The following is a 25,848-nucleotide window of genomic DNA, read 5'->3' as shown; positions in this document are numbered from 1 at the left end:
ATCTTGTACAGGTACTCGGGTATCCCCAGACGCAGGAGCGCATCAGCAATAGCCGCCCAACTGGCACTATTAAATGCGTTCCTTACATCCAGAGTCACTACTGCGCAGTAGCGAATACCCCTCCTCTTACGCTGGAGTGCTATCTCAGCGGTTTTCTTAACCGTCAGAATAACGTCTACGGTGGACCTCCCTTTCCGGAAGCCGAACTGGTTGCTTGAGAGATCATTTACACCCTCGGTGTACCTCGACAGTCTGTTGAGGATGATCTTCTCGAGCACCTTCCCCACCGTGTCAATCAAGCATATTGGTCTATACGCCGACGGGTCACCGGGTGGTTTCCCCGCCTTTGGCAATAGTACCAGGCTCTGCTTCTTCCACGCATCTGGAAATACTCCCTCGTCCAGGCATATCTGCATAGTAGATCTGAACATACCGGGAGCCTCCAAGATTGCGACTTTGAGGGCCAGGTTTGGAACTCCATCCGGACCTGGTGCCTTCCCCATGCTTAGGGATTTTGCAATCCCTACAAGTTCCTCATCAGTTACTCTATTCTCATCACCAGCCCCAATCCCCGGCTGTCCTACAAAAGGAGGCCATGGGCTAGGGTTGTGGCGCGGAAATAGCCCCTCGATGATCCCCTCCAGCATCTGTGGAGATTGCTCCGTAGGAGCAATTGCACCTCTTGTCTTCGCCATAACGATCCTCTGGGAACACCCCACGGGTTCGCGTTGGCACTCTGACAGAGTCCCTCAAAGCAGGCCTTTTTGCTTGCCCTTATCTCGGACTTCAGCGCGACTTTGGCAGCGGTGAACACCGCCCGTCGTTCTTCAGCAGATTTCCCTCTTGTAAAAAGCTATTTGTATACCAGAGGAGTTAACTGGTGCGGTTGAAGCTATACCTCAAACTTCAAGAGCACAAATCTAGAAAACCAGAAAGCGCTTCAAGCTAGTTCTACCTCTTAAGCCCTATGGAACGGGGAAATTAAGAACAGAGGCTGTCCAAGGGTTGTAACGGCGCTTAAAGAAGTCGTCGTAGCTTTCAATAGCCGAGAAGTTTGAGAAATATTTCCTAAGGGTATCGGCGACTGCAACGGGATCGGTGACAATATTATACTTTGTATGGGTTTCTCTATAAATTGAAACATACTTTTACTATCTAATGTAACTTTTATTAACCAGTAGAACTCTGCGCTATTACCGCTAAAAATTAACCTTGGTACATTTACTACGACAGCCATCTCACGTGTTCTCTTAGTCGTTATTCTTTTTTACCTTTCGTCTTGTTTTTTTTTTGGAATGATGAAACACCTATGAAGTCTTTTCAATTTACCTGTGATACTCGAACAACTCCGTCGCTTTAAACTTTTGGCAATCCGGCGGCAATGGAGCTCTCAATACCCAGATGGTCCTCTCCGCGCAGAATCTTGAAGAATCCATTATCTCCCCAGTCGCTGTTCCAGGAGTTCGCAATCAGCCAGTACTTGGTTCCGTCCTCGACACCCCAGCCGAGAATACGGATCGCATGGCCACCGAGCATCTTGCCGTGCACATGCTGATAGACACCTTCCTTGTAGTTCAACAAATCTTCGTAGACTGTGAACGCACCCTCAACCGGTCCGTTGGTCATGATTTCCTTTTGGATTTGCTTCTCATGATTGGCAATCGAGTAGGACGATTTACCGTACATCTTATCCTTGGCATACGGGACGTTGTAGCTGGCTTGGCATTTCTTGACGCATTTTGGAGTCTTGCCACCTTCACCTTCGCACGATGGACGACTTCCGTTGACGTGATGTTCGCACGGTGCAATGGCGTACGGCTGGCAACCTTGATCCGATCCGAAAGGTCCACCACTGACCAGACCCTTGCGCACCCAATAGCTCCAGGCAGCTCCCGGGAATCCACCGTTGCATCCGAAGCCACAAGTGTGGCAGCACGATACTAGATCTTCAGATGAAACGCGGAAATGCACCTTTCCCTCGGAGTGGATGCAAATACGATCGGACATAGCTTCGACGGCTCCGAAGGCCCAGCACGATCCGCACGATCCCTGATCGCGGATTTCGCCAATGGTCGGACAGTTGGGCCATTGTGTGCGCGAGTCAAAGTTTTCCGGGAAGTCATCGTCCGCTTCCATTTCGTGGAGATACACCGGGGGCATGAACTTATCTGCGTCCTTGTGAACTCCCATCAGGCCACGGATGAAGCTCATCGAGGTCTCCGGTGAAAAGTTCGGTCCAGCTTTCCACGTGGTCGCTTTACTGTTAATCTGGTCGATGAACTTCTGCGACAGCGGATGGATGCGCTGGCGTTGGCCGCATGCTGCATGATCTATGGCGATCAACGCCAGGGCTGCTACCACGAGCAGATATCTCTTCATTGTTTGATTGTTTGTTTAAATTCTGAAAAGGTGAGAGGGAGATGTAAAAACAATTAATGATGTGGGTCAGATCAAAGTTGTTTACTTGTTGTCGAAATTGTCTGGTTTGATTGCGGCACGCGTCTTCAGGCTTCAATGCTATTATAGGAAACGACAGCCAGGCTTGATAAGCCACCGTCTGCTCAAGGGTGGGATTTCTTTACTACAAGCGCAATTCTAATCCCGGCGACTAAACAACATCCCAAAGAAAAGTTACGTCAAAATGCAGAACAAATGTTTGGCCAGACGACCAACATGAATCATTGCACGCGACAGGGTTATCATGGATTACCTCGTGAACCTAATGCGGTTTCCGCTCGAGTGTCGCAATCGTATCATACGGTAGTGAATGGGAATCCTGCGTGGCGTGTGTTCTAATCTATAAGTTCTGCAGCATCTGCAATGCGCTTCGGGTTGATAAGGCCGTTGTATTCGCAGTGAGCGGATGAATCGTTTAAAGGCTTAAGTACACTTTCGCTTTTTTTTTCTAATACGTGGATTAAAGGTTGTAGAACAAATGACGTACACAGGGACATCCGTTCACGAATCAGGTATGACGGGGGTTGGTCAATAGATTTTGTTCGTAAATAGAATCAGATTGTAAAAAGGAGGCAATTTTGATCGAAAAATAAAGTTTTGCGCTCCTTATCATATTTGCAGTAGATTCATGGCAATTACAAAGTATTGAAGATGTTTCGGAAATTCGCAAAACAGGTCAACAGGTCTTCAGATTCCTTTGGGCTTCAATTGCATTTCAAAAAAAAGTTCCTAAAGCATTGCAAGGAAAGTTCTCAACGATACCTCGATGTTTCCAAGGTATTCCCTAGGCCTAGGGTATCTGATGTATTCGAGTTTTTTTAAAGGGTTCCAAGAGCCTTAGGAGTTATTATCAAGTATTTCTAATGGATTTTTAAAGGCCCTCACACGGTGTGCAGAGTTGAATAAATAATTTAATTGGGGTCCGAAGGTTGTGAAAAGGTTCCAAGGGGTACTCAGGCATTGTCAAAGTGATTTCAAGAGGTTTCCATGGTTTTCCTCTAAGGTTACCAGAGATTCCTTGTGAGTCAAAGGGATCCCTAGGTATGATAAGTAATGTTTAGGGGTCTATTTGGTAAATCGAGCAGATTCATATAACTCGTCTGTAGTCACTCTCGATCCAAGTAAGCATGCATATTTCAGATGTCACCTGTCGACTGCCATAGTGATCCAATCACATAGAGTGACAACTGTCAAAAAACCTGAGAAGCATTTGAACGCGTTCTGCTCAAAGCTTGTGCTCACAACTTTGGCGACCTGTACCTAAAAATTGTGACGTGACACGCAAAACTGTCACTTTTGTCACGCTGTGTATTCAGAAGCTTAAAAGCATTTTGAAGCTTCCCTCTTGGGAACCTCTGGAAATTCCTTAGTAATCTCTGAATACAAAGGGTAAACTTTTTACACAGAGAGTAAACTGAGAATCCCTTCTTTTACTTTTGCAAATCCGTTCCATGGGTCTGCAGGGCATATACAGTCAAATCTGCATGAGCCGATATATCAAGTACACTCAACACATAGAAAACTGTAGAGACCAAATCTTATATTGATGAATGTTGTTATATGATCTCAATCATCCGGTAATATACTATGCAGCTCATTTTCCTAACTTATCTAGAGTATTAACTGCATTCATATTTGATAAGTAGATAACTTCAAAAAAAGGTAAGTAGGCCTTGACCGGCTTGGATGGTCTTTTTTCTGCTTGTCATTTTTTTTCAATTTTCAGATACGAGTTTTCAAGATTTTTCAATTATTGTGACCTGGTGAATCTGTTTATCTGTGGAATTGTATCAGGAGTTGCTGATTGGCGTGCTTTTGAAGTGATATTCGGTGGATACTGAAGTAGCTGAAACGATTCAAAATTCCGGTGTTTCTTGGATTCAGTTTGTCGTCCGTTAAGTATTTTTATTTCTATTTTTTTGTTAGCTTAGTTTTTTTTTTAATTATTTATTCAGTCCCCACGTTCAATTTCCATCATGGAAATTGACGGGGGTGTGCAAAACTCAGGTCCTAATAATGATTTAGTACCTTCAACTTCAAAACCTTTTCGTGTAAAAGTTTATCCCTCAACATTTGCTGGTCCATTTCCTGTATATTTCCGAAAGAAAGAACGACCTATAAATGTTCTTTCAATTTCATCGGAAGTTTACAAGAAGTACAAATCAGTTAAGGAAATTAAAAAAATTTCCTTAGATAAACTTCGGGTAGTTTTTGGTAATAGAGAATATGCCAATTCCCTTTTGGAGTCTAAATTATTTAATGAATTTTATCGTGTTTATGCTCCGTGTGATTCTTGCGAAATCAGCGTAGTCATTTATGATGAATCATTAAATTGCGATGATATTCGATCACATGGTTCTGGTATTTTCAGAAATCAATCGATTTCGCCAGTTAAAATTTTAGATTGTGAACGATTATCAAAATTATTCTTTGATGACAAAGGAATTTCTAAATATATTCATTCCAATTGCATCAAAATTACTTTTTCTGGGTCAGTTTTACCAGATTTTGTAAACATAGATAATGTTTTGTTTCGTGTAAGGCTTTACTTTCCGAAACTCATGCACTGTAATCGGTGTTTATTGTTTGGGCATACATCAAATTTTTGTTCGAACAAACAAAAATGCTCAAAATGTGGAGATTTTCATTCTGCAGATGATTGTAAATTAAATTCTGATAATTGTGTTTGTTGTAAACAAAAACATATTTCGATTAAAAATTGTTCAGTATACATGACAAATCAAAAAAGCTCAATGAAAAAATTAAAAATCAAAATAAATTTTCTTATTCGGAAATTTTAAAAACTTCTTTAGTTCACCTAATGTATATGAAACATTATTAGATAATTAAAATGATACTTCATTAGATAATCATAATAAATATATTTACAAACCTCCTGGTAAAAGAAAAAGGCTTAATATTTCATCAATTCATGATGATGATATGTCTTATACTTCTTCTTCGAATCAGTTTGAAAAAAATTTCCCTCCCTTAAATATTGCATCAACTTCTAAAAACATTCCTGGTTTTCAGAAAATAAATACACCTTCTAGGTCTCCGAATGATTGTAGTAATGACGTAACTAAAAATAATAACAATAGCAATAATAATAATAACAACAATTCAGGTGATAATGAGAAAAATGATTTTTCCATTTTGAGCATTTTGGAAGAAATTTTAAATTTATTAGGTATGAGTGATTTTTGGAAAAATTTAATAAAACAATTTTTACCATTTCTTGCGAATCTTTTTGAAAAACTCAATTCATTTGGTCCCTTTTTGTCTTCATTATTTTCGTAATGGCTTCTACAAGTTTAGAAGATTTGAATATTTTACAATGGAATTGCCATAGTATTTTTCCAAAAATTGATAGGCTTAAAGCCATGTTGATTGATTATAATTTTGATATATTTTGTTTGAGTGAGACTTGGTTGACTGAGGATAAATTCTTTCGTGTTCCTTCATATAATATTATACGTTGTGATAGAAATGTACCTTATGGAGGAGTATTAATTGGTATCCGTGATAATATTGAATTTAAATATTTGGATATAACATTTAATACAAATATTGAATTTGTTGCTATTTCTGTAAATTGTAATGGTTTACAATTTTCAATTATTTGTATATACATTCCCCCAAATGTTTCATTTTCATTACTTGATATTAAACATATTTTGGAAAATGTTCCCTCTCCTTTTTACATTCTTGGAGATTTTAATGCTCATAATTTTGCATGGGGAAGCGATAAAATTGATGGTAGAGGATCTTTGTTGATGGATTTGATAGATGACCTAAATTTAATTATAATGAATGATGGATCCTTCACTAGAATTGCAGTTCCTCCGGCTCATAATTCAGCAATTGATTTATCACTTTGCACTAGTAATTTATCATTTATTTCCTCTTGGAAAACATTAAATGATCTAAATGTCAGTGATCATTTACCCATTTTAGTACAAATTCATGGTTCTAAAAGTAAATCTGAATATGTTTCAACAAATTCTCCTGATTTGTGTAAAAATGTTGATTGGAATAAATTTTCAGATCTTATTTCTTTTTCTTTAATTCAGTTTGATTATTCCTCTACTCCACTTGAAAATTACAAATTATTTTTGAAGTTATCAACAGAAGCTTTGATGAGATCACAAATTAAACATAATGCTTCCAATTCTTTTGTTAAAAAACGTCCGACATTTTGGTGGGATAATGATTGTTCTTTTGCTTTGAAGAATAAATCTGATGCATTTAAAAAATTTCGAAAATTTGGAACGAGGGAAAATTATTTTTTACTAGAATTACTAGAAGAAAAGTTTACTAGAATTACCAAATTTAAAAAAAGAAATTATTGGAAAAATTTTGTTCAAAATCTCGACAGAGAATCTTCATTATCCACTTTATGGAAAGTTGCAAGAAATTTGAGAAACTATGAATTTTCATCTCAACCTGTTTTGTCAACCTGTTTTGGAATATTCTCTGGAATGGATAGAAAAATTTGCATCAAAGATTTGTCCTAATTTTGCACCTCAAAAAATAAATTTAAAAACTCATCAAAAATTCAACTATTTCCCAGAGCTTTGTAGTATATTTTCTCTGGAAGAAATGAATTTGGCTTTATCTGTTACTCATAATACTTCTCCAGGAATTGATAAAATTAAATTTATTGTATTACAAAATTTACCATTTGAAGGAAAAATGCATTTACTATCATTGTATAATAGCTTTCTTCTTCAAAATATTTTCCCACCAGAATGGCGTTTTGTAAAAGTTATAAGTTTATTGAAACCAGGTAAAAATCCTTCATTGGCTGACAGTCGACGGCCTATTAGTTTATTGTCATGTGTACGTAAACTCATGGAAAGAATGATTTTAAATCGCCTTGAATTATGGGCTGAGAGGAATAACATTTTATCTTCATCACAATATGGTTTTAGAAAAGGTTGTGGTACACGGGATTGTACTGCACTTCTAGCATCGCAAATTTATTTATCTTTTAATAGAAAACAAGATATGGTTTCAACTTTTCTTGATGTTTCTGGAGCATATGATTCTGTTCTTATTGATTTATTATATGAAAAAATGATAAATTTCAAAATTCCAATTGTATTATCAAATTTTATATGTAATATGTTTTCTTTCAAAATCATGAATTTTTACCACAATGGATCATCCAAAATGATTCGTCATAGTTATTTTGGTCTTCCTCAAGGATCTTGCTTGAGTCCTTTTTTATATAATTTGTTTACAAGTGATTTAGCATCTGTTATACCAAATGGTTGTTACTTTTATCAATTTGCTGATGATAAAGTTATCTCTATTAGTGGCAAAAATAGAGAAACAATTCGTCATTTTATGCAATGTGCACTTGATAATATTTATGATTGGGCACATAATAATGGTTTTACGTTTTCAGTGGCTAAAACAAAATTTATAATTTTTTCACGTAAACATTCTTATATTAATATTAATTTATTTTTCAATAATATTGAAATTGAACAAGTTGATGTATACAAATATCTTGGAATATTTTTTGATTCTAAGTTAACGTGGAAATTTCATATACAACAAATTCAAAAAACTTGCTCAAAACGTATAAATTTCTTGAAAACAATTACTGGCACTTGGTGGGGTGCTCATCCTTCTGATATGTTAACACTTTATAAAACAACAATTCGATCTGTTCTAGAATACGGTTGTTTTACTTTTGGATGTGCTGCTCATACACATTTTTCTAAAATTGAAAAAATTCAATATCGTTGTTTGAGAATTTGTTTAAAATTAATGAATTCCACTCACACAATGTCTGTGGAAGTTTTAACAGGAATTGTTCCATTAAAAATTCGATTTCATGAATTAAATTGTAAATATATTACTCAATGTATTTCGAACAATCATCCTATAATAACAATTTTGAAATCCTTAGCAGAAATTAATCATACGAGTAAAATTTTAGATTCCTTCAATTATTGCATGGAGCAAAACATTATACCTGTTTCTTCAAGCGTTTTTTATAAACATGAAATTGAAATTCACTCACTGCAACCTTTCATTGATTGACAATTGAAACAAATTTCATGTCATGACTATTCTCGGTTTGCTAGATTGTTTTTTCATCGAAAATTTGTTGGAGTAAATGTTGATCAATTTTATTTTTCAGATGGATCATTAATCAATGATATTGCAGGATTTGGAGTGAATACTCATTTCTCAGCACATTTTTTCAAATTACAATCCTCGTGTACCATTTTTATTGCTGAATTAACTGCATTATATTTTGCATGTAGTTTGATAAAATCTCGTTCACCAAATATATTTTTTATTTGTTCCGATAGTTTTAGTTGTCTTAAAGCTATTCGTTCAGTAAACTTTCATTCTAAAACTCATCATCTTATTCTAATGATAAAGCAATTATTACTTGAATTAAATTTATTAGGATTTATTATTAAATTTGTATGGGTTCCAGCTCATTCACAAATTTACGGTAATGAACAAGCTGATTCTTTAGCTAAATTAGGTGTTCGTTGTGGAAGTACATATAATCGCATTATTTCAGGATCTGAATATTTTCCAAAACTAAAAAAATCTTCTTTGTATAATTGGCAAGTGTCTTGGGACACTAGTGATAAAGGGCGTTGGTGTCATTCTATTTATCCAAAAGTTAATCTAAATCCATGGTTTAAAAATTTATCAGTAAGTAGAAATTTTATTTGCTGTATTTCAAGATTGATTTCAAACCATTATAATTGTAATAGTCATTTATATCGCATTAAAATAAAAGATTCCAATTTATGTGACTATGGTGAATCCTATGAAGACATAGATCATATAATTTTTCATTGTACTCGATACATCTTACCAAGAAATACATTTTTAAAACAAATTCAAAATACAGGTTATCCCATTCCAATATCTGTTCGAGATATTTTAGGAAATATGTTTCTGCCAATTTTGAAACTTCTATTTCAGTTTTTAAATGAAATCTCATATTATGTGTGATATTTTCTTTTTCTTCGTATGTTTCTTTTCAGATGTGAAGAATTTTTTACTGTGTGTGGTATCTCAATAATCCTGGACGTTTCCCATTTTCAAGAAACTGGCTCTGCTATGGATCATTACCGTTTGAGCCTTTTATTATTAAGATTGTTGATTTTATAATGTATTTAGAAAAGATAAAAAGGTTTTGTGCCTTTTTGAGAAAGATTTTAATTAAAAATCACTCAAAGGGGCTTTTCCCTCTTTCAAAATTTGAAGTTAAAAAATAAAATAAATAAATAAGTAGATAACTTTTCATGCTTCTAGATTCAAGCGGGTTCTGGGATGATCCAATTGTCCATACAACTTCACATTCTAATTTTAAGAAATACAAATATCGCAAAAACACCAATCGTGCTTAAAGACCTTATTGCCTTTATTCCAGGAAGTTTCTGGATATCCTCAAAAGAACTTCTTTTAACAATAACACGTAATAGTAGTTTACGGAACAAGTTACAGAATGATGATTTTTACAGCACGAGTCGTAAATTTATCCTACGAGGCTTGCCTTATGTAAAAATCCAGTTCTGCAACGAGTTACGTACCGTTTTGATTCATATTACGGACACTTAAGGCCTCAGTGAAGTATAACCCAGCTTGGACCATACAAAATAAATCATTCTGTTTGTTTTTTAGCGTTATCGAGCGTCGGAAGCCCTCAACTTTCGGATGGTGGGTAAAGAATACGCGTCCGCATCTTGAATAAGTTTAAATAAATCAAAACGTGTGGCCTTTTCATGATTATTATTCCGGACGCTCCCTCACTTTTGCCTCATATTCCGGACGCTTTGATTCGAATTACGGACAGCTCATGATAATTAATGGAACAGTCAAATCATCAATTGAAATCGTTCAACCACTTAAGAGACGTCTAAGGTAGTTGGGCATTATAAATTTGCAATAATATTCATGGAAGAAACCTAATAAAACGAGCCTCGAAAATGAGAACTTTTGGACTGCGAAATTTGAAACATTTCGTGTGAAATGTTTCCCATACAAACGAGAGTGTCCGGAATTTGAAGCTGTCCGTAATATGAATCAAAACGGTACAACATTTTGTGCAATTTCGTAGAAGACCACTTGAGGGTATCAGACGTTGTATCGGAATGCATTTACCATTATTTTACAATTCCAGAAAAATCGGTGTGTAATGATTCATTACGCAACTCAAAACAAATTTTCAGAAATTGTAAAATAATGGTGAATGCATTCGGATATAATTTCTGATACCCTCAAGTGGTCTTCTACGAAACTGCAAAAAATGTTGTACGTAACTCGTTTCAGAACTCGATTTTTACAGCACTCGTCGCAATTATCCTACTCAGCAAGCCTTGTAGGATAAATTTACGACTCGTGCTGTAAAAATCATCATTCTGCAACTTGTTCCGTAAACTACTATCCCTAAACTTCTACGGGTAAACTTTTTTGATCAGGTTGCAGATCTGAAAACATGTAAGCAAGGGAGCTCTGGAGTTTACATGCAATTATTTTGTAGGTTTAACAGACCTGAATTGAATTGCTAAGAAAAGAAAACATAAATTGCAATATTTCCGTTAGAAAAAAAAAAGTGATCAGAACTGTTTCCAACGTCACCCATGCATGGGAGAGATAACGTGCTCCACAGCAGGTTGGTTAGGCGCAGTTCGAACAGATTTTATCTCGCCTAGAACTGGTTTGATGTTTAGTAAATTTTAGTAGGTTCGACGAAGCAAATCAGTTGATAGCTTAATCTGCCTGTTGACAAAAAGGAAGCTGTTCTACTTTGCGAAAGCATTTTTGCTTGGTAGTGTTCACTTGCCAATAGGTGATGTAAACAACTGCCGACCTATTACTTACGTGTTAGTAAACGTTTTTTTTAAGTAGGTCAGACTGACAAAACATAACATGCCAATTCGTTCGAAAATGCAGATATTTATGGATTAATTCCGAAAACCATCTGAGAACCATGTGGAAGAAAATTACTTTCAAGACGAATTCACGAAGTTAATAAGAAATCCGTGAACATTTCTTAATGAATCTGTAATAGCAATTCATAGAAAACGTCTAGAGAATGCTGGGGAAGAATCACATAAAGAATCTATACAATAATTGTGTTCTCAGAGGGATTCCTGGACTAAGAACTCTTAGAAGAATGATAAAGTTTATAGGAAACAATATTTTTTAGACAATGTTTGAAGGTATTTAAACCAAATTATTAGAAGCACTTATTGCACATATCTCTTCAAATATAAATATCGTAATCCAACTATTGGAATGGGGGTAGTTTTCTCTTTGTTATACAGGGTGACCAGCGAGCCGGAAAATTGAGAAAACCGGGAAATTCTAATTACTACCGGGAAAATACTTCAATTTGGTATATGGCCTACAAATACCTTGGTCACGTCCTTGCAACTGGAAATTTATTAGGAACTTTTTAAATTTATTTAATGGCAATGTTCTTGTGTGAAATAACATAAATTAATCCATTACAAGGATCTTTTACGACTTAAAAAGTTATTGTAGCCATACTATTTTTTGGCTTGGTAGCACACCAAGTCCATGATACAAAAGTTCAGGGTCACTAGAACTTACTTCAAACACGAAAATGCTGTACTATCTTATATCAAGCACAATACTAAATTAAGCTTTTTCTTGCACCAGAATTGCAACAAGCCATTTTAATTCAATCTTAGTATGAAAAACGTTGTTATCGATCAGTTGCGGAACCACATCTCGAAAAGACTCCACCACAATCGGTTGTTTGAAAAATTGAAAAAATTCAAAAGACTAATACCGCATGCCAGAGTGTGACAATTTTTAAAACATCTGATCTGTTTTTTTTTTTAAAAGGGTTTTATCCATTATTGACGACCGGGAAATTTTTTGAAATACCGGGAAACAAACGGGAGAAAATCGGGAATTAAAAATCAGATTATCACTAGCCACCCTGGTTATAGTCAGGTTGTTAAAAAAAAGTGACGCCGTTTTGTAATTGTGAAAAGATGGTATAGGTTAACTAAATAAATTAAGGTACAGTGGGGGAAGTGTATCAGTGGGGTAAGTGGATCATTTGTCTATATTGAGCATAAATACTTGAATATGTTGAATGTTTTCGCAGCATTGCTTCGTTTTAGGTTATGTTCTAACGTCCGCACTGATACTTTTGCAAAACTGATACAACACCAACACTAACACAAGCAAACTTGTTGGCTGGAAAAATCAATTAAACTCAAAATTGTTTTCCGTCAATCAAAAATTCATTGTATCTCTGCCTTAAATCAAATTCTGCTAGTTTTTTCAACGCGTGGTGAACATTTCAGTTCTAATTGTATGAATCAACATGAAAAATATGTGAATTTTATAAATAAATACAGATATATTGGACATGGTACACTTACCCCCACTTTTTAATGGGGTGGGGAAAGTGGATCAAGTATTATTACCATTTATTGGCAGACTGCTTACAATAATTTGAATAAGTTTGAATACTCGCAAATATTGTTTTGTTTTTACTGTTTCTCATTACTAGCTTAAATTTGTCTAATTGACTACAGAAAATTTGAATTAATCCACCTTAAAGTTATTTTAATCTTTCTGGTATAAGAAAATATACAAGAATGAATATTGCAAAATTCTAACAAAACTTTTCGTGGTTTATTAAAGCTGAGTTGCAAAGCAGCAAAATATACGAATTTTCCAATTGACAACATATTATCGTACCTTATTTGACCATATAAATGTTCTAGACAGATGATACAAATACATTCAAAAATATAATAAGAAGATTTCAGTTTGTTAAACAAAATTAAATGTATCTAATATTTTTAAACTACAAGTGTTATTCGAAAACATCGTTAGGAATAATCCTACAATACTTCTTTATAACTTATGTGATTATATTAAAAAAATTTCTCCAAATAATTCTAGCTACAATGTTTTATTTTTGTTTGAATTAGTGTGAACTAATGTATAAATATTTTTAATAATATTTTGATAAAATGAAGACACTTTTCAATTTTTTTGGTATCAAAACATAACATAACTAGCACTAATAACAAGAACGAGAGCAATATCATTCTTAGTATACATGATTATACCATATATGTTTTAATAAAAGTTTTTTTTTTAGTGGTGATCCACTTACCCCACCATAGTGAGTCAAGTGGATCATTTGGCGCAAATTTTCAAGTCCCTCATACTCAATACATAAAAATCAGAAAAATCTAAATAAATGACGATTTGAAGTATATTAGTCCATCATTTGTTATCCACAAAAAAAAGTATGAATTACATTATTTACGTAAGCTGTACGTAATAATGAAGTTGACTAATGATTTTTCTGTATCCACTTACCCCACGGTACCTTAACTTTGATTTACTCTTCCTTATTATCAAGTACAGTGATCGCAAATCGTGAGTATGGATGTTGGTTTTAGGAAAGAGCATCGTTTTTCTTCGTGTTTGACGTTTCACACTAGCGCCTTCTGCAGGTCTTGTTGCAAAAAACAGTATTTCGAGCAACATGCTCAGCAGATGATGATAGTGTGAACTGGGCGATGGATTTTATTGAAATTTGTTCTAGTTGTTACGTCTGCTTGTCTGTGGAGAATAAGTAAATATCATAAAAACGCCCACCATGAAAAGGCACATGCGTAGTGGTGATGGTAATGGCTCTAGGGTTGAAGGATTTTCACCAAAATACCAACGAAAACTTTTCCAGATAACTTATCATATTTTTAATCCCTTTAGAAATTCCGACATGAATTTCACTTGAATTCCTTAGATGTCCGCTAAAAAAATTTGAAAATTCTCAGAAATATCGTGTTTTCAGATTTTAGTTGAGTTAACATTTTTGAAAATAATTGCTGAATTGCTGCAGACCATCAAATCAGGGTAAAAGCACCAGTTTTGGCCAGCCGAAGAGATAAAGGTTTCAAATATATGTATGTAAAGCCCTATATTTATTTATTTATTTATTTATTTCACCGTCTCAGTTTACTGTACAGACTTTATATGCTTAAATTAATATATCACATATTACAAAACATAATCAAACACTTATTACGCCGATAACTTCATTCACAATTTAACTATCTGAATCTACGTTTCCAATCAATGGCTTCAATTACATCCAAAAACAAAAAGAGAAACAGAATTTACGTAAACAGAAGTTCTACAAAACAATTTACGACTCTCAACAGACAACTACAATTTACTATTTTACAAAAGTACAAAAAAAAGTATACTGCCTATTTTCGCATATTCGAGGTCAATGCCAATATGACAAAAATGCATTGTTTCATTGATGTTTATTATTTACCTATAATACACTGCTTGGATTAGCGAACAGCGCTTATTTGTTTTGAAATATTTGAACTATAGGGGGAAAACGGATTTACATGAGCACATGCACCAACTTATTTGAAGAAACACCCAGAATGATTATTCGAACAGTTTAGGGTATAAAACAGGTTGCTATGATAGTGACCTGGTGTTTACGTCAATTCCATCCATATAATCAGTAGAAGCATTAACCTAAGAATGCTAATGTCGCTGCTGTTCGTGTTACCAACATCTAGTTTGCCACGAACTGACAGCTTGAGTACCGGGCATCAAAGTGTCAAATTAATTATAAAAACCTAAACAGCGACATGGTATTGAGCAAACAATAAAAAACCATAATTTAAGGTAGAAAAAATTAAAATCAATTTTGTGAGAACAGCGCTTCTAGCGTTCTACTACTAATATTTCTATTATATAATCGTTCATCAAACTCACTGATTGGATGGATAAAATGAAGAAAATAATCAAAAAGGAAAGACAAAAAGTGAAGAAGGCGGATTAACCATGAAATGCATCAGCTGCTGGGAGAACCAACCATCATCAACCTCACCAAAATTGGGAGGTTGCGGAGGGCCGACGAGTTGCGCAGCCCTTTAATGCATGAAATCTTATTTAATGCATGAAATCTTATCCACGTTCTCTATAACATTCTCAAATCTAGTTCCAACTGCAATAATGTGAAACAGTTGGGTTAATTCTACGAGTGGCGTGAGGTGACAATTGTCGGTGCCGTATAGCGAGGTGACAATTCTCGACTTGAGTGAAGTGACTCTCCATTTGATTTGCACGGCTAGTCACTTCATTCGAGTCGAGGATTGTCACCTCGCTATACCACACCGACAATTGTCATTTCATGCCACTCGTAGAATAAACCCATGTATTTTGGTTATGGATTTCCGTGTGTTTACATATCGATTATCAAAGATACCCCAAAACCAAAAGTCTAATTTCGATTTTATGAAAAATTGTATGTGCATTCTTGATGAATCGTTAAGTCTACACTGTTACCCTGTTACTTCAATAGGATTGAAAATAAATCGATGAATGCAGATAAGTCCTTATGAAAAAAAAAAACAATGCTGAAGTAATCTTGAGACCGCAATCGATCACTAAGATACCAGTACTTGTTTCAAAAATATAGGATAAAATTCTTTAGTACAGAATGCAGAAATAATTATATTCTTCTTAGAACTATCAAAGTTACCCCGTTTAACGGTATGTTGAAAATAGTTTTATTTTTAATTTCAAGTTTTGCAGTTGAACTAACATGCAGATGTTTTTTTTATGAAATTGATTTTGCCATATGATTGAAATCATGTTTCAAAATACAGGCGTATATTTTTGAAATTTCCTCTTCGCACAGTTTGGCCAATTTAAACTTTTGGAGGCGACATACATATGCTAGTTAGTTTGAAATATGAAATTGCATCATTTCATTGTATATAGAGGATATATACAACGCTTATAACCATAAAACAGTCAGTAAATTCGACCCATTTTTTTTAGATAGTTTCTGTAATTACTGACTATTTTATGGTTATAAGCGTTGTATATACAGTCGAATTTCGTTCGGTGCACTATCTTTAGGTGGTCTTCGTTTTAATTGGGTTCTTGTTAGTTGGGCTTTAGCCCACCTAAAACGAAGGCAAACGTCATTTTCTGACATAAGATGCATTTTATCAATGTTAGTAGTCCTGATTTTTGTTTTTGTTTTATGCTATTTGACAGCTCGAAACTCAGCCCGATTAGTGAAAGTCTTTCACTATGTGGGCTACAGGTTTAGTGCAACGAACGAAAGTTGGCTGTATCCTCTACATACAATACAATGGTGCAATTTCTATATTATTTGTCTTAATATTTTGAAGCTTTTATATTGTATTCAATTTTATATAATTTTATACTGTATTATGTGTATAATTTTACATTTATATGTTGCTAATTATTTTTCGATGCAGTTTCTTTTATCAAGCTAGGTTCCACAACTGATCCACCGTTGTTTTCGCTACTGAATAACCTACATATACACATCTCATTATTGTTATGGAGCTTCTCTCTTTTTTGCATGTCATTGACATTGCTTCTAATTTTGTGTACGAATTGCTAAAAAGAGCAACGTCACAACTTTCCATTTCCAATAGGATTTGCTTTTATGCCCATTTCGGTTCAAAACGCCACATCCCCCCATAGGCCATTATTACATTTAACTATGGGATGGGATGAATCTATTTTTGTTTACAGTAATAGCAGTTTTTACAAGCGATAAGCACCATAGTCGATCGAAGCGATGCCATAATGGAGGCCATCGGACCAAATGTAAATAAGGTCAACTCATTGCTGCGGAATTCTCCGATCGCTGTTTTCCCATGCCTACTGCTGCAGAAATGCACTGATTTGGTCGCGCTCTCATCGTCAACAGTTCAACACAGCAGGCGCGGGTTAAGGTAAACATTGATATGATCGATTTTTTTCGGTCTTTGTTCTGTTCACTGATGGACAGGAGAAATGTATTTTTTTTTTGTTTTGATTAACTCACAATACGCCACCAGTGGCGTTGTTCCCAACAAAACATATCGCTATGCACCGTTTTTCATTATGAGTCACTAAGTCCCTTGTTGCGCAGTATTTTCTGATAAGAAACTTGGCACTCGAATTTTCTACGCGATTCCAGTATAGCATAGCACTTGATCCATAAATTCACTAACTGTATGAATTAATTCAAATAATTTTGAAGGAGCACAAAGAAAACTAAACTTACCTCAGCTGCAACTCGATGTATAATGAATATCGATTCGAAAGATGTACGATGTAGTTCCTCCTGAAAATCTCGTCTGCGTCTGTCTGTCTCGCTGTCGATGTTTGGTTTCATGGCCTCGGTAAAATGCCTATACCAATACTGGTATGCGAATGCGAAAGAAGATAGTGTAAAAAACTCTTTGGTTTGATTATACACATTGGAGTACAATCATTTGAACTTTTACCTTAAAAAGACAGACGAAGTTTTCCGATATTATTCAAAAAGCTGATTGTTTTTCCAAAATTTATTATTTAATGGTTGTTTAATATCAAAAATATGCGAAATTGTTTGTTATTTTGATTAAAACAAATGTACTGAAGCAAATTGTGTAAAAATACCGGGTACTATCGATGTGTTAGTGAGTTCTAATTCATTGGCTGGAACTCTGTTTTAACCCTATATACGACAGTGGCAACTGTATTGCTACCAAAAATTGGAAACTCGCAATATTCTTATAACTTAAATTTTAACAGTTAAATCCATCGGAAGATTGTTATCACTCCTTATTTTTGTGAACCACTAGAAATTTCAATAAACAATTTTAATACAGTTTCTGTATAAGGATCCGGCCATTTGGATTGCGCGATTAAACTATTTGTGTACAGGATACATCAATGCAATTGAATATTAATTTGACACTGATTTTTCATAAAGACTTATCCGCATTCATCGTTGCCCTCTTGACTGCAGAAAACTGATACAAAATGTATATTATTGCAATACCAAAATTTGAATCCGTGACAATTTTAATTTAGGACTTAGGACAATAGAAAATCAAGTTACTCAGGACTTCGATAACATTTTCTATTAGGAGAACGTTTTCGAAAATTCCTGGGAGACTGATTTGGAAGAAATGAGAACTATTATTAAAAAAATCAAAAATGTGAAAGCCCCTTGCGATGATGGAATTTTCTACATACTCATCAAGAATCTTCCAGAAAGTAGCTTATCATTCTTAGTTGATATATTTAACAAATGTTTGCAATTAGCATATTTTCCTGACGAATGGAAAAATGCTAAGGTTGTTCCAATTTTAAAACCAGAAAAAAAAAATCCTGCGGAAGCTTCTAGCTATCGTCCAATCAATTTGCTTTCATCCATCAGTAAACTTTTTGGAATGGTCATTTTGAACATAATGATGGCCTACATCAAAGAAAATTCAATTTTTGCCAATGAACAGTTCGGATTCCGCCATGGCCATTAGACCACTCATCAACTTTTACGTGGCACAAATTTGATCCGTTCCAACAAATCTGAAGGCTATTTGTTCTTCTAGACATAGAAAAAGCATTCGACAGTTTTGGCATGAAAGCTTGATTGTAAAATAAAAAAACTTTTATTTTCCAACATACATTGTTAGAATACTTCAAAGTTAAATCGTACACTTCAGGTTAATTATCAGAACTCCAGGTCTGAAAGGCTTCCTGTAAGAGCTGGTGTTCCTCAAGGCATCTTTTTTGGACCAATATTATGCAATATTTTCACATCTGATTTACCTGAGATACCTCAGGGATGTCAAGAATCTTTGTTTGCGGATGACACAGGCCTCTCCGCCAATGGACGAAGCCTGCGTGTGATCTGTAATAGATTGCAAAAAAGTTTGGATATGTTTTCTTCATACTTGCAAAAATGGAAGATTTCTCCTAATTGCTTATAAGGACTCTTCATTTTATAAAGTGGACACCTTGTACATGCAATATCTTTTTAATTTATCAATGAAATCAGAATCGGTTTTCTGCACATCGATCGACTGATAATGTACAATATTGTGATAATAAAAAAGGCACAAAAATAATTAAATTTCAAACTGATAAGGTAAAACGTTTAGAACAGTCGATTTTTGGAGGTTATCAAAAACAATTATTATTAGAAATAGAGTGGAAAATTGAACAATCTATATTTTCTATTTTCAAAAAAGGCTTGTACTTCGAAAGCACCAACAATCAGAAGCCGGGAGAAAAATATCTGGTTATTTTTGGAGCAACAGTTTTTAAAATATCATAAAATCTTTTTTTCACTGATTTTTCTAGAGAAAAATACTTTAAATGTCAATGTAACTGATATGAGTAAATTTTTTAGATTTAAAAAACGTCCTGATGGAAGTACTAATATAGTATTAGTATGGAAAATAACCTACGCCTTCATAGAGTTGCTAATCTGGCCCCCACGTCACTTTAAAAGCACTATAGAAATACAAATGCTTTATTTCCAGAAGATCTTCCAAAGCACAATGACACTCATCAAAGTTGGGAACACTGCTGTAATGAAATCGATTTTTTTTCATGTGCTGTTTTCATAAGGTGTTATTCTGAGATTACCTGTCAAAATATTTGGAGAAAAACAATTACAATTTGCAGTAGATCGATAAACAAGCGTACAAGATTTTAAAAGTAAGGTACCGCGGGGCAAGTGAGAATCCGGGGTAAGTGGGGCGTTTCGTCATAGCTCAACTAGGAAAAGTTTTTCATGGGGGTATTCTTCTAGAAAGTTGAAGATACAATGACAAGGAATGTATTTAGTACTAAACATAATGTTATTTTTATTACCATGTGGTTCATGTAACAGTTGTCAGTTTAGCGCCATTTTCAACTTGCATGATAAATTGTGACACGTTCCACGTGTTGCATTGACCCGCAAAAAATAAATGTGTTTTAAATCGAATTTCCATCAGTAAGCTATAATTTTAAATATTAATACAAGCTGCTTACGATAAACCAGTATTTTGTTTTCATTTCATATGAAATTTTCGATGGTCTATCTTACCCCAAAATATATTTGTACCTGGGGTAAGTGGGACCTATCAAAACAAAAACCAGAATCAAAACTTTTCGTACACGTTTCATACATTTTCCTAGAAAGTAGCACTAAAACATTCAAAAAATGATTTTTATAAAAAAAAAAGATCAACCTCAAATAGCATAATTGCATAAGAGGGGAATAAAAGTGTTATTATTCTTTATTTTTTAATTATTTTTTTATTTTTGAAATACGACTTCAAAATTGAACAAACACACAGCTGAAATTTGAAGTGCATCATGATAACAATTACTTTTCTATTTTATTTGAAATTTATTTGTTATTTCTACCAAATTAAGTAGTGATGGAAAACAATTCCATCCCATAAGGTGGTTTTCTGCCATGCATATAAATAATAACAAAACATATTTATAATTTCGTCAATTATTGATTGTTTATGTGCTACATTTTAATTAACAACTTAGAAATGATATATTTTGAACATGTTTAATTCCTCTTTACGCTTTTATTGAGGCATTTTCAGTTAATATTAAATGTGAGGTAACATGTTATTAGATAAAGGGTTTCTTCCTAAAACGTAGCGTATTTTATGGTTGATCCCTTATGTACATCAAATGTGTACCTAGAATTAAAAATCTATGACTTATCAATCCTATTATTGTAATGCTTGACTTACTGATGTGGATTGACGCATGGAACTGGATGTGTCCCACTTGCCCCGTTTAGCGAGGCAACTGCGTCCAATGGCTCATTCTAAAACTTTCTTCCAAGGTTTTCACAATTTCGAAATTATTCAATTAGTTTCATGCACACACCAGCAAATATGTTGCCAAAACGTGATTGTGTTGTTGGATTTGAAAAATATTGACATTTGAAAATGTTATTGAACAATTTGTTTGAACTATCGAACTATTCGTTCCCACTTGCCCCGCGGTACCTTATGAGATTTTTTAATAAAACGACCATAAGGCGATGAATTTATACCTATGAATGTGGTTAAGACTCGTGATATTGCTCTCTTTTATACAAATATAGTATAGTTTCTTTAGTAACATAAACCAATTTTTAACACGATTTTTACTTTACTTTTTTGCTGGGAGTACAAGGATGGTGATTCAGCAAATTTGACCATAAAGGATCAATCACTAAAACGACCTAGTGTCAGGGAACGATGGAATATTATTCATATTTTTTAAAGCGCTATCTTTAGTACAATGATAAATGATACCAACATATAATTTGTTCATAAAAAATAGGATTTTTGTTATGCGAAAAATAATGCTTAACTTTGACGAACAGTTTTTATTATGAGTATTTAGAAAAACTTTTTGTTCTCCAACCAAAAGCATTTTGTAAGCTTTTATTTTTTCATAACATAGTGGAATAATAGTTGAACGATGCACAGAAAACCGATTGCGATTTTATCAGTAAATAAAAAAGATATAGCAAAAACAAAGTGTCCACTTTATAATATGAACAGTCCTTAATCCCTCTACCGGCAGCTTCATTTTTTACCGCAAAATAAATACTCAAATCGTTAAAACTTTTTTGTTTTTCAATATTTTTGCACCATTTTTTCACAAGTTATCAAACAACTCTTCTAGTTGTAGGATCTATGTCGATATTAATTATTGGTGATCTGGTTTTAAAGGTATTCCGAAGTTCTTTGGGGGACCGACATTTTCCATATAAAATGCCTTCGGCGGCCATTTTATTTTGATCAATTAATCAAAAAAAATAAAATGTGGGCTATATAATGCCAGGTAATAAGGAGCTTCTCTGAAAAAATCATACAAATCGGTTCAGTATTCTTGGAGGTATCTGAAAATCACGATATGATGTTTTTTTGTGTTTTTAAGATCTTTATTTGGCCAGCGTGGTTCTAGAAACCTAAATGTTACAGACGGTTGCACCAAATTGCTTCATTTTTTCACAATATACTCTCATTAATGTTTTGTTTCGAAGAGTGAACAACCGAATACGATTAAAATTCTGTAGCCTGAGAAATTAATGGGGGGTTCAAGTTACGGGACGGTCCCCCAAAGAATTTTGGAATATCTTCAAAACCAGATAAACAATGATCAAAATCGACACAGATCCTTAAACTAGAAGAGTTTTTTGAGAGATTGTAAAAAAATGGTACAAAAATATTGAAAAACAAAAAAGTTTTAATGATTTGAATGTTTTGCGGTAAAAAAAGAAGCTGTCGGTAGAGGAGTTCATATTCCATAACCAAAAACAAAAAATAGCTATGTTCTCATAACCTAATGGGTTAGTTGCCTATTTTCTCAGTAATATTAAACATGTCTGATACGTGGTCGCAATCTTGGTCTATGTATTGCTTCAGAGAAAGAAAGAGAAGCGTTACGACTTCTTTTCCCTTGAAAGTAGACATTTAGGCGCTACATTCAGTGGTATTTACCGTTTGTATTCTTACTTCCTTGTTATGTGAAATAATGTATGTGGTGTATTTCGGGTTAGCATTGATAAGTTTTGTTTTATTTTCAAAAACTAATTTAAATCAATTGCTCTTCATTCTATGAATCCTGCGTATGTCACAAGTTTTATATTTTCATCATAAGCAATGACATCCAAGACACGCGTCTCTGTGTTTTATTTTGCTTTCTGAAATTTTGCAAATAAAAAAGTTTTAATTGAATGTTTAGTTTTGATCACGGTGTACTAAAATTAAGAAGGTGATATATTCCGAAAACTGACAGCTACTTGACGACGTCATTCCTATCCACCTCGAACAAATTTTCGAAAAAAATGATCTAGTGGTCCGGAAGGTATATGGTACGATAGGAGTGACGTCACATGTTTACAATGAAACTTGATATTTACATCAGTAAAGAGACTGCCTTGTTAATTTTTATGCCGTGAGTTTTGATGATGTGTAGGGCATATTAATGTTCCGCAATTTTATAAAACCTCTGACGCCGAGTATGAAGGTCAAAACACAGACAAACAGACGTCACACTCTCATTGATGTCCATTGACCACCTTTTTAACGGTCAATATAAATATATTGTAAGTGGCTAATCCACCACCCGCAGCGCTCGCATCGTTTTCGTTCGTGTTTGACGTTTACACACTATCGCCATCTGTTGACCCATCGGCCAAACACAAGTATTTTAGCATTGGGCGTACATGTCTCCGTGACTATGATTTTGATTGAAATTTGTTCTAAGTGTTACGTCTGTTTGTCTGTGGTCAAAATCTTACAACCTTCGTTTTCGACGAATTTATTTTAAACTAGTGGTCCCGACAAACTTCGTCTTGCCATCAAGTAGGCTGTTGAAAAATGTCATGGAACCTCCCATATAAAATGGCATATTAGTACCTTCGCTTTTTACCAAATTTTCCGAAAACTTCCCTAAGCTTTTCCGCGGCACGAGCACGTCGGAACCTTTCAAAAATGCAACAGTGAAAGAATTGTGCAAATCGGTTGTCCCGTTCTTAGGCCATTTCGTGACATACAAACACCGCTCCATTTTTATTTATATAGATAGATAGATATAAGTAGGAGAAGGTTTCGACCGAGATTGTTTTTGTATAATTTTTGTCATGCGACTTAAAGGTAAAGGGAGTCTATAGAAGCAAATGATGGAAACGAATAAGTGCATAGGCGTCGCAAGGGAGCGACAAGATTGAAATTTATTTAGGTTTAGGTTTCGTTTCCTAGGTAAAGGGGGTCTACCTTTGAGTGGCATGACCGCTACAGCCATAAAACAAAACTATAGATATAAGGAGATGCTATTTGGCTTATGTCATTTGCAAAATTCCTGTCGGTAAGGTCATAATCATGCAAATAATTGATTAGAAAAAATTAACGAGTAAACTACAGTCGCCTCTTCACATCGCGATATCTAAGGGACCATCGAGATAGGGAGAGTTCGAGACAAAGAACAAATTTTTAACGAACACTAGATTAAAAAACCAAGAATATGATAAACAATCAGACGTTGCTTATTTGTTATGAATCTCAAAAATTGGGTCTTCTTCTTCTTTTTTCTGACGTTACGTCCCAACTGGGACAAAGCCTGCTTCTCAGATAAGTGTTCTTATGAGCACTTCCACGGTTATTAACTGAGAGCTTTCTTTGCCGATTGACCATTTTTGCATTTGTACATCGTGTGTCAGATACGAAGATAGTCTATGCCCTGAGAATCGAGAAAATTTCCTTTACGAAAAGATCCTCGACCAGCGGGATTCGAACCCACGGCCCTCAGCATGGTCATGCTGAATAGCTGCGCGTTTACCGCTACGGCTTAGGTCTAGTAACCTTCGATATTGATCATATCGACATACAGAGCGAAAATTGAGAACGAAAAATCAACAGGAATACATCGAGATACGAAGATATCGAGATAAGGAGGATATCGAGAAGTGGAAAGTGAAATTGTATGCAGAATGAAGGGATCTTAGAAATCATCGACATAGGGAGAGATATCGAGATATAGAACATCGAAATGTGGAGAGTCGATTGTATATACACTAAGCTCTTACGGTGAATTTCACCGTAATCTCAACAGCTGAACAGTTCGGTGAAATAAAACACCGTAATTCCGTCGAAATTTTACGGATTCCGGTGATTTTTCACCGAATACTGTAAAAATTTACCGTACTCCGTTAATTTATTTCACCGAACTGTTCAGCTGTTGAGATTTTACAGGAATCCGTAAAATAATTTAAGTGTGTACCGTCAGACGGGGCTACTTTTGATTCCGGGGCTACTGTGGACACACACGTTTTTGATTTATTTCCAGCATAAATATTAATCTGAGCCATTTTGTGTTTCCAACACTTTTATTAATCAATATATGCTCTACAATCAGGCATAAATATTTTTTGGAACAACATCAATAATAACAGGATAAACAAGAAAATATATCAAGAAAGTCCAAACAAATATTCACAAGCTGCAAAACATTTGCTATGTAAACATTGTTAGAATTTTCCACATATCGTGGAAAGTTGTTGGGACCTTCACAAAACTATCGAATCGCAATGTTTCAAAAAAATTTGTGATAGTTTTATGTTAAAAGTTGTTGTTTTATAAAAATTTATGATCAGATGTCCTAATTTCAAGGATGCCATTCACCAGCTCAAGAACAATAAAGCTGCTGGTAAGGATGGTATCGGAGCTGAACTCATAAAGATGGGCCCGGAGAGGCTGGCCATTTGTTTACACCGGCTGATAGGCACAATCTGGGAAGCAGCACAGCTACCGGAGGAGTGAAAGGAAGGAGTTATATGCCCCATCTACAAGAAAGGCGACAAATTAGATTGTAAGAACTTTCGAGCGATCACCATTCTAAATGCGTCGTCTATCACCTGTAGTAAACGAGTTCGTGGGAAGTTATCAAACCGGTTTCGTTGACGGCCGATCGATAACGGACCAGATCTTTACTGTACGGCAAATCCTCCAAAAATGTCGTGAATCCCAACGCTTCACCTTTTCATCGGTTTCAAGGCGGCATACG

The 25,848-nt window shown here is 34.8% G+C and overlaps 1 protein-coding gene across 1 annotated transcript; it reads right to left on the bottom strand.

Annotated features, from left to right (window-relative positions):
* Positions 1 to 1,146: 1,146 nt before the first annotated feature.
* LOC5580010 (cathepsin B) lies at positions 1,147 to 17,711 on the bottom strand. The gene is made up of 2 exons (XM_001653840.2): positions 17,567 to 17,711; positions 1,147 to 2,401 (listed from the first exon to the last, which is right to left on the bottom strand). The coding sequence occupies exon 2, from the start codon at positions 2,377 to 2,379 to the stop codon at positions 1,357 to 1,359; it is 1,023 nt and encodes a 340-aa protein (XP_001653890.2). The 5' UTR covers positions 2,380 to 2,401; positions 17,567 to 17,711; the 3' UTR covers positions 1,147 to 1,356.
* Between the last annotated feature and the right edge of the window lie 8,137 nt (positions 17,712 to 25,848).

Source organism: Aedes aegypti, chromosome 1 (assembly GCF_002204515.2).
Source record: "Aedes aegypti strain LVP_AGWG chromosome 1, AaegL5.0 Primary Assembly, whole genome shotgun sequence".
In the NCBI taxonomy this organism is placed as follows: domain Eukaryota; kingdom Metazoa; phylum Arthropoda; class Insecta; order Diptera; family Culicidae; genus Aedes; species Aedes aegypti.
This window is presented reverse-complemented; position numbering and strand designations above follow the sequence as displayed.